This window comes from Alnus glutinosa, chromosome 1 (assembly GCF_958979055.1).
Source record: "Alnus glutinosa chromosome 1, dhAlnGlut1.1, whole genome shotgun sequence".
Taxonomy (NCBI): domain Eukaryota; kingdom Viridiplantae; phylum Streptophyta; class Magnoliopsida; order Fagales; family Betulaceae; genus Alnus; species Alnus glutinosa.
In genome coordinates this window covers 5,532,811-5,543,190 of record NC_084886.1, presented here as the reverse complement: position 1 = coordinate 5,543,190, position 10,380 = coordinate 5,532,811, and the positions used below count along the sequence as shown (strand labels likewise).

General features: G+C 35.5%; 1 protein-coding gene across 1 annotated transcript; it reads left to right on the top strand.

The window, feature by feature from the left end:
• The first annotated feature begins 5,900 nt into the window (after positions 1–5,900).
• On the top strand, positions 5,901–7,859 carry LOC133868310 (homeobox-leucine zipper protein ATHB-13-like). Its single transcript, XM_062305142.1, has 4 exons — positions 5,901–6,008; positions 6,191–6,364; positions 6,495–6,871; positions 7,328–7,859. The coding sequence occupies exons 2-4, from the start codon at positions 6,238–6,240 to the stop codon at positions 7,679–7,681; spliced, it is 858 nt and encodes a 285-aa protein (XP_062161126.1). The 5' UTR covers positions 5,901–6,008; positions 6,191–6,237; the 3' UTR covers positions 7,682–7,859.
• The last annotated feature ends 2,521 nt before the right edge of the window (positions 7,860–10,380 follow it).

Below are 10,380 nucleotides of genomic sequence, written 5' to 3'. Positions count from 1 at the left end.
GTACCACTTCCAATTTGATTAGTCTTTTTACAGTCATAATGCAAACGTACTACTTTGTACATACTCAAAAAGGGCCACACCCTAAACTTGGTTGAGCCTCCACAATATATAGTCTAGCCAGCCTCAAAAGGTAAACCTCCTACTAGATGACTGTAGGGCACATAGTTTGCATCCACAATATCTGTAAAATTAAAGCAATTTTGCATAAGCAAATGGTGAGTCCACGACTAAGTAAACAAAATAGTCCAACCAATTATGTGTGAGTGACGTGAGCCCCTTTAATTTGTACTTTAAAATTATTCTCTTTTGTTTATCGATTTCATTTTGAAATAAAAGTTGGTTCTCAAAATCATGGTAAACTTTTTCTTTCATAACAGATACAAAATTTAAGCAAACTATTGGGACAGCGCATCTTTGTGGAAACGTTTATGTAAAAACTCTTTTCTTTAAAGTTAAAATGAGAGAGAGTCTTTTCTTTCATAATAAATTTTAAAACTAGAAATCCTTAACATTTTCTTTTACTAGTAGATGATTATGAAAAATATTATTGAAATCAAAATATGCTTATGGTACAATACATATTCCTTTAGCTAAATATTTGATTTGCTTTACTTTGCCTTCTCATCTTATAATTTTGTTAAGTGTACTCCTCCACTTAACACTGGTTCGTCAAGCTTACTCCCCCACTTGACACTGAGACGTTAAGCATACTCTGCCACTTAACACTAGGTCGTTAGGTGCACTATCTGTAACGCTCCGACTTTTATATAAGTCATATAGCATAATAACTCATATTCCAAGTGGAAATACTACTTTTCGTTACACTAACAGCAGAAGTTTTCATGTAATCTTTTTATTATTATTGAAACTACAAACTCACCTTCACAAATGACAAGATATACTAGAGCTCTAACTAAAATAACACCATATACATAACTTTGTACTATATTTGTCTTTGTATACTCCAAAAAAATGCCCCCACAAGGCATGTATACAAAGGCTACATGAGCAACAACCAGCCCAACAAAAGCTGAGGTCCCCTACCGACCTCACGAATGGTAGTTTAAACTCACGTATGGGTCTTCCTCGGCCTCTTCAATGACATCTGTAAAATTTCATAATTTTTCAATTGGATGTGAGTTCACGGCTCATCAAGTAAAAAGAGACTGATATTTCTTGTGTGATGTAATCCCAATTTTCTAAAATCCTTTTTCTTTTTCTTTTTTCCAAACAATTTTGTCAATTATACTGCTTTAGAAAGAGCTTTTCATAATAGTAAAGCCAGGACTACAATTTTTCTTTGCATTTTCTTTTCGTAGTGTTTTATAACCTCATACTCATAGTATAATGCGAATAAAAGCATTTGATAACATGTACCAATGTAAAACAACAGTTAAATCTCAACAAGCTACACATTATAATCATTCATAAACATGAATATAGGACATCGGATTTGCTAATTTTTTTCTCTCCCTTTCTAGCATCAAGGTGCTAAGAATATACATATTACTGTCGGGTTTTATTAAGCATATCACCCCCACTTAATTAACCGCTAGGTTACTAGTCATTTCTCTCCCTTTCTAGCATCGGTACGAGTTACTAATAAATAAATTTCACATCATTTTGATACTTATCTTTTAATAAAAGATGTGGTACCCTTATCATTTCATAGTCTCAAATCTCAAAAGTGGGATAAAATAGAATTTTTAAACACTTAAGAATAATTCCTGCAAATACCATCAGAATTTTAGGTAACTGAAAAAAATAATAATAATAATAATAATAATTGGGAAAGGCATCTGGACAATCTCAAACCGTCCTAATAGTCTACCTAAGCAAAACGTATGACGTAATATTATTTAAGTAAGGGCGTTATAGTCTATTTGAAATCAAGATAAAAAAATTTAAAAAAAAAAAAAAAAAAAAAACTTGAAAATTAAACTAAAATCGCACGAAAACTAGAGAATAAATTTGAATTGTTAATATTATTTAAGTGGGGGCGTTATAGTTCTATTTGAAATCAAGATAAAAATAAAAGACCTAATTGTCGAAATTAAAAACTAAAAGATTAGATGAAAATATATAGCACGAAAACTAGAGAACAAATTTGAATTCTTTTTCCTTAAAGAAAAAAGGAAAAGAAAAGTAGTTTCCACCATGACAATCAGCGAGAAAACGTAACTGGACGAGTGGTTGACGAATCACCATCAATGCATATCTCCTTGCCCGGAAGGAAATCCTTAAAATATATTATAAAGAAGAAGAGGAGAGGTGATGACGTCAAGCAAAGAATGCACATGGATTCAGAGTAAGCTGAACACCCCAGAAGCATGAGAGAGCATGTGGAGGAGAAGATTCATCTCCTTTTTTTTAGTTTTTATTTTTTTTTTTCTTTTATTTTTTATTTCTTTAATAATTTTTATTATTATTTAGTTATTTTTCTACGTCTTATCTAATATTTTGAGAAAAAGGAGAATATTAAAAAAATGGGAAGCAGGGGTGAAGGAACATGGATCCACCCCATTCCAGTGGGGCACCCTTCAGCTTCCAACTAATAAAAGTCATGTGATGCTGCTGAGACTACCTTGTCTTTGTCCCAATATTAAAAGCACCATTTCTTTTCTTGTGGGGCCCCTCCCCTGTCCCATCAACACCATTTTTACAGATTGGTGGGTCCCTTTACTTCTCTTTTGATACTTCTCCATCAAAATCCACAAACGCCACCTTGACATTGACACCCCCTATCCCATGGACATGCATGCGTTACAAAAAAACAAAAATTAAAAAAAAAATTAAGAAGTTTTTATTATTATTATTTTTAATTTCTTAAGTCTTATCCTAGTTTAAGCATTTAACCCTTACGAGTACGTTGAAAATGGGATACTTTCTAAAAACTAATTAATCTAGTTCGAAAAAAAAAAAAAAAATTATACATATCATGTCCTCGTCGAAGACAAAAAATTGGATTGACGAACGATGCTGATTGGCTTTTAGCCTTTTACTATTAGAAATTGTGTATTCTAATTAAACGTTCAATCAGTTGAAAGACTGATTGGAATATAGGCTAGCAAATAAATTGCATAAAAAAATAAGAATTTAAAAAAAAATTATATAAAATAATTTGTATAAAAATTATATATGGAAATAAATTTGATATAAAATATTTCGCATTATCTAATTATCTAATCCAATCTTTAAATGAGAGAAGGCGTGAATATATATATATATATAATATATATAGGTTTGTGGGTAAATTAGATAGCATGGGGCCGTGTGTTGGAATTTGAGGTCTTGTCATCGACCCTGCGTGCCGCTTTATTTCTATTTATGATGGGAAACGGTTAAGAGAGTGAAAATGAGAGAAGAGGGAAAAACATCATCAAACTTGACCCGCTTCTGATTATTACGACATCTGTTAAAAGGGAAGACTACATTCTAGAATGGTAACTTTTTAACTTTTGTACTGTCCCGATGTGAACCCTACCTCTCTCTTTCTTTTTATTTTAAAGTAGACAAATTGTGAAAGCTACTCCCATTGCTCATTTTATGCCCCGTTTCGCAATCTTCTTTCCTTCCCTTATTTTTATATTTTTTAAAAAAAACATAAAACTTCAAAATATTTTAATTTTTCTCATTTTTTTTATATCATATTAACACATTTTTATTACTATTTAAATAATAAAAAAAAAACTCACTACAAATTTTTTTTTTTCTTTTTCATATAAATTTTTTTTACTTTATATCACATCAATCATTTTTTTATTACAACTCAAAAATAAAAATAAAAATTCACCTTAAATATGAGAAAGGGTTGCCAAAAAGAAAAAAAAAAACAGTTACAAAACTAATCCCACTAATTGCAATTATCTCGCTTACTCCAACGTTTTGTAAGTAATAAAATCTTGATGCAAATACGTACTACAAAGGTCATGGCGGCTTGGCGTGCGGTTCTTCTGTGCAGGAAGTTGGATTTCTCTCAAGTGAACTTTGAAGGGGATTCAATGTAATTACTAGTCTTCGCCCTGAGCACAGAGGATCCATGTTGGAGTCGTTATGGCCATGTTATTGAGGATGCTCAAGTCCGATTGCAAGAGTTTAACTCAGCTAAGGTGCAGCATGTTTGTCGATGTGCTAACCAAGCAGTTCATTTTTTAGCTAAGTCTTCTTTATGGTTCTTCTTAGATTAGTGTTGGATTGAGAAAATACCTCCCCACATTCATTCAATTGTCCTTGCTTAGCAAGGTTCTTATTTCGATCAATAAATTTTGACTTTTGTCTTCAATATATATATATATATATATAAAATACCCTAAAAAGTAGCAAATTTATATAAGAGTACCTATAGATATACTATATTCACATTTCATTCTTAGTTTATTGAGTTTACGTGGAGGTTTTTTACGTTGTTCGACAATTTTTTTCTTATTGGTGTCCATGTGTTTGACCATAATGTCACATGTGAAGGGCATATAAAGAGTTCTACAATATTGTCAGGATTTTCTGACTTCTGAAGTTTATAAGCCATGAGCATTCATTTTCTCTCAAAACATTTTTTGAAAGTGAATCTAAGTTTATTGGTATTTGATAGTGTCTATCGCTTGCTAGACAGTTTTATTTTGAGAAATATTATTTATACATATTTAATCCACTCGAACAAAATTCAAGGTTGGATGGGCATTGACACGTCGCTCAGGTCAATAAAATGAAAGGTTAGTATTCCATGGTTGACCTGATCTAGACTATTGGCTCAAGTAAAATGGTGAGCTAGGTTCGTTCGTAGGATGAGAAAGCAACGGGGCCTGGTGATGACGACGATATGTGATTAGTTAATTATCTCTTAGATGATTATTGATTGATGGTGACAAAGTTAACCCAAGGGGGAGTAGAAAAAGTAGGGGGAAGAGGATAGGACATGAAGAAGGCCAAAGGGGGTGACACGGCAGAAAAGAGATCGGAGCAGTGGGGATGGAGACGAACGTAGAAATCGGGTTAGAAAGACGAAAAGGAGAAGCAGTGGTAGGGTTAACACAGCCTTGCTTGGGCTTTTTAAAGTCCTCTCTCTTTCATTACATGCACACACACACACGTACAAACGCAGAGCTACAGGGGCGGGCTGAAGCTGAATGGGAAAGCCAGAAAGGATAATGGATGATGGGAAAGAGTTTCGTCGCAGTGCACGATACCTGTTGGTGGGTTAGGTAGCAAACCCTGCCCCCCCCATTGGACCCATCCCCTAGATTCCTGCCCCTTCTTTTTCTCTCTCTCCCCCTCTGTACCTAAAGAAACAGCCAACTCATTTCTCTTTTTTCTTAAGTAACCTGTTTCTTCACAAAACTAAGACAACATAAAAACATTCATACACAATCTTACCACTCTTTCGTTCTATACATCACCACCAGCCCATCTGAAAGCTATAGTTTACTTGTTAATTAGATATTCTTCAGGAGCTACCATTTCTTTTTCCTCTCAACTCTACAGCTCACAATAATATTAAAGCAACATAAAATATGAACCCCATTTTCTTTCCTTTACCAATGGAATCAAACCACTTTAAAAGTGCCTGCTTCCCATTTTCAAATTTATATTTTTAGACAACTGTCTTTGTTAAGAATAACACCACTGCTTGTCCCCTAAGAATTAATGAAAATAACAGCATTTTCTTACAAATTATATTGACTGACGTACATGGTTGAGCACATTAATTTCCCCCTTTATTTTGAATCTCATTGCCATATTTTTTACTCTTTTGTTTAAAAATATTGTCGCTGTTTCATCAGATATGTTTTAAAAAATTATATTGTACAATAGTATGCATGTCCTACAGGGAATATGGTTTTCTTTATTTTTCTAAAACAAAGTCACATATAAAAAGAGAAATCACTCTTCATATGATGAGAAGTGGAACTATAGAATCATTAACTTCGATCTTCCTCTCTTCTTTTTCTCTCTCCTCTCTCTCTTCCAATTTATATATACAAGAATAATAAACTCTCCTAGAAGCTGATAAGGTATATAAGCCAGCCATCATACCAATCATACTGCATCTCCTTCCTATTGCAGAAATTCAAATTTCTTTTAATTCTAGCAGAGGATTTTATTTGATATATTAAGTCTCGCTTTTCCTTTTCCTACACTAAACTTTGTCCACCTAGTGCATCTTCAATCTTCTTTCTCTCTTTCAACATGACAGCCAGATTATCAGAGAAGCTTTTAAAATTGGTGGCACAAGCCTAGATTATGACTAGCAATGGGATGGCCTTCTTCTCAGCAAATTTCATGCTACATGCCCCTCATGAAGATGCCAATCAGCATTCCTCTTCTCTCAATCCAATCCTACCCTCATGTACACCTCAAGACTTTCATGGTACTCTCTCTCTCTCTCTCTCTCTCTCTCTCTCTCTCTCTCTCTCTCTCTCTCTCTCTCTCTCTCTCATACACACACAAATATAAAATATTAGTACATGGGCTAGCTTCAAATGGTTTTGTTGATGCAGGGGTGGCATCCTTCTTAGGGAAGAGATCCCTATCATTTTCAGGTGTTGAATTGGGAGAAGAAGGTAATGGGGAGGATGATTTGTCTGATGATGGGTCACAGGTAGGGGAGAAGAAGAGGAGGCTTAACATGGAACAGGTGAAGACACTTGAGAAGAACTTTGAGTTGGGGAATAAGCTTGAGCCAGAGAGGAAAATGCAGTTGGCTAGGGCTCTAGGTCTTCAGCCAAGACAGATTGCTATTTGGTTCCAAAACAGGAGGGCAAGGTGGAAGACCAAGCAGTTGGAGAAAGACTACGATCTTCTTAAGAGACAGTTTGAAGCAGTCAAAGCAGACAACGATGCACTCCAAGCTCAGAACCAAAAACTTCAAGCAGAGGTTAGTTTTAAGTGTTCTCTCTTTCTTTTAATTTTTCTTATTTTCAACATTTTATGTTTCCTGCTGGGGTTCTTAGCTTGTTGATGTAGTGAAATTTATAAGAATACTTCAAGTTCTGCATGGGATTTGGAAATCGGGATCTTTTTCCCCCCCTAACAAAGATTGATAATGCTTTTTGACTTTTTCTTGCATCATGATTTTTCAGAACCTTTACTTCTGCTGGAGATCTACTAGAACCAATAATTGCTTTTTAAAAAGCTTCCTTTTCGTATGATATTTGATGTATTGATTGATCATAGTTTGGGGATAAAGGGTAATGATCATATCTAAAAGGAGAGATCTCTCAGACCACCAATCTGGGCTAGCTTCCATATATCCTAAATTTACAGTAGGGGAATCTGAAGAAGTAACACGTTTGCATGCTTTAACTTAACTGGTCAATTTTAATTGCTACAGATATTGGCACTAAAAAATAGAGAGCCAACAGAATCTATCAACCTCAATAAAGAAACAGAGGGTTCCTGCAGCAACAGAAGCGAGAACAGCTCGGAGATCAAGTTGGATATCTCAAGGACACCAGCCATCGATAGTCCTTTATCCACTCATCCAACCAGCAGACCATTCTTTCCATCCTCTATTAGGCCTCCAGGTCATGTGGCTCAACTCTTCCAAAACTCATCAAGACCTGATCACCTCCAATGCCAGAAGATGGATCAAATTGTCAAAGAAGAAAGCTTAAGCAACATGTTCTGTGGCATGGATGATCAATCCGCCTTCTGGCCGTGGTTGGAGCAACAACATTTCAATTGAAATATTGAACCCAGATATTGTCGTTATTGGAGTATAATCTTTATTAATTAATTACCATGTTTCTTTTATGCTTTTGAATTAAACCACGTTTTGGTACGTAGAATGTATAAAGTAAAATATAGCAAGTTGAATTTTCAGGAGGAATAAAGAGGTAATGCGTCTCCAAGTTATATACCAAGTTTCCTATACTTTCAGAAATGTTTCTCAAAATTCAGAGAGTGAAATTATATTAGCCAGTGACTGGTCGCAGTTGTAGCACGGGCCATGAAATGAAGAGGGATTCCTTCCTTACATTTTTATTTTCTTTCTTGTTTGGGAATCATGTCTCTGTCTGTCAAACGAAAATGCTGGCGAGTGCTGGGCTTTTGCTGATTTCATCATTGTCAGCACCAACGGTGAACAAAATCTACTCAAAGTTAAATAAAAAGTATATAAAAATACAGAGAGAGGAGAGAGAGAGAATCGAGCACACATTCCAAGGAGGAGGAAGAAGACAAACAGATGAAGAGTGGAAGAAAATGAGGGGGGAGTTGGGCTCCAGGGCTTGGGAAATGGCCATTCTCGTGAAGGGGACGTCGGTAGTTTTCATGTGAACCCACTGTCACCGACTTCTCCTTTTACGCAGTGTCCTTTTGCCTCTTTCACATTGTACAGCCTCTGTAACACATGTCGATTTTTACACGGCTTTCTGCAGTGACACATATAAAAATTAATATTTCAAATGTAATCAAAGCTGTTCCATCGGTGTGATATTCATGCATAGTTATTGGATCAGGACCGGCCCGGGCCCCCGTCTGTCGGACTGATGCATCGGTAGCCACTGGCTAGTCGAATCTGGCCAATTTCTGGCGGCTTCTTCATGACCCGTTCAACCTGGGTGGATTCTGTATAACTGTCAGAATTTTTTCACGTACCCCAAATTACGTGAATAGTTGTGTTTGATAAATAGTTGTTTTTTTAATAATATTTATGTGTCGTGTAATAAATAATTGATGTGATATAAAATTTAAGAATATTTTATAAAAAAATAAAAATATTTTGTTTTGTAGTGAATTTTTTTATTTGAATAATAATTAAAAAATGATTGATGTGATATAAAAAATATAAAAAAGTTAGAATGTGTTTTTTGAGAAAAGTGAAAATAAATAGAGGGGAGTTAAAATGGTTTGCCAAACAATTGACATTTTGGTCTTTTGACAAAGGAAAACAACTATTTTCCTTCTCAAAATAATAATAAATAAAAAATACAACATTTTTCTTGATTTATATACAATTATCTCTATCTATCTTTTGAATAGTTGATTTAAGAGCTAAGTTTACTACTGCGTCATCATGTCTGTATGATAGTTATAAGAGTTTATTAAATAAATTACACATTCTTAATAATTCATGATTTATACATATTTTTCTTTTAGAGTGATAAAGTTCAAAACTACATTGTCATCGGAGGCTACTAATTGATCCACAAACAAAAGAAGCGAGAGTAGATACTAGATAGTGATCCATACTTTATATTGGAAAGATTTGCAAAAACAAAATAAAAAATAAGTCATGAGTGATTCTCATTGTTAGTTTTTTTTTTTTTTTTTTGACACAAGTAAGAACCTTCATTACTAAAAAGAGTCTCAAAGGGGAATACACTTGGCCAAAACCCAGCGCTTACAGAGGCACAGAAGGCTAATACAATGCACGAAGGCGAAATCTCATCTGCCCGAAGGCCATCACAATGACTAAAGATGAGGAATCTTCACCCACTAAATCAGGAAAATCCTGACTTAAAGCAGCTACCAACGGTAGGCTGTGATAAAGATCGAGAATATACAAAGCAACAGCTACTTAGATCATAAACAAACATTACAAAGAACACACATCAGATCCCCATAATGTCTAAGAATTACAAAGGTACATTGTAAAAAACACAAGCAAAAACACAACTTCAAGCCAGCAAGGACGGAAAAACCACCCCGGCGCTGGCACGTGTAGAACATGCGCCACCCCGGGAGTCCCTTTCTGTAGCCGAAACTCCAGCAGATCCGAAAACACCCACAACCCGGCCGGAAAAAATTGATCATGGGCCTCACACATAGCCCCAACCAAGACGCGTGCAAGCCACGCTCCGAACATTGAGGTCCAAAATCACTGATAGTTGAGGCGATGGAATCAGAAGCTGACGGCGAGCAACCAAAAGGGGAACGTGTCGCAATATTTTCGGCGTATCAGCTTAGATCTACTCAAAAAATGGTCCGAAAAATTACAAAACGGTCACTCCTCCTTGGACGTCTCAAAAGATATGATCTGCAACATAACACAACTACAAAGCAAATAACCAAGCTCCATAGCCCCGAAAAGCTAGGAGACCAACAACCTCCACCGGATCTAACCGAGAGGACCAAAACACTCCATAACCCAGAGGTTGGGAGAACAAACAGCACCTACCACTGGAACAAGTGAGGTGAACAAAAGCCACACTAGCCCATAAAGACTAGGTGGAAAAGCCAGCGCCGGGAGGGGAGGCTTTGGCCACCCCTCCGGGTGAACGCATACATTCTGAAGAGTTTCTGGATGAGAGAGAAAAGAAGTTTTTGAAGAGTCCCCATTGTTAGTTTTTTATTGGCTTAATTTGATCAAAATTATTTATTTTGTTATTTGTGTCTACGAAATTTGCTTGGTGTAATTATATGTGGCCTTGAACTAGGTGT

Excerpts from the sequence above, each read along its gene's own strand:
- LOC133868310 (XM_062305142.1), top strand. The coding sequence starts at position 6,238 with ATGACTAGCAATGGGATGGCCTTCTTCTCAGCAAATTTCATGCTACAT. Across the intron at positions 6,365-6,494 it reads TACACCTCAAGACTTTCATG|GGGTGGCATCCTTCTTAGGG; the intron begins GTACTCTCTCTC and ends TTGTTGATGCAG. Across the intron at positions 6,872-7,327 it reads ACCAAAAACTTCAAGCAGAG|ATATTGGCACTAAAAAATAG; the intron begins GTTAGTTTTAAG and ends TAATTGCTACAG.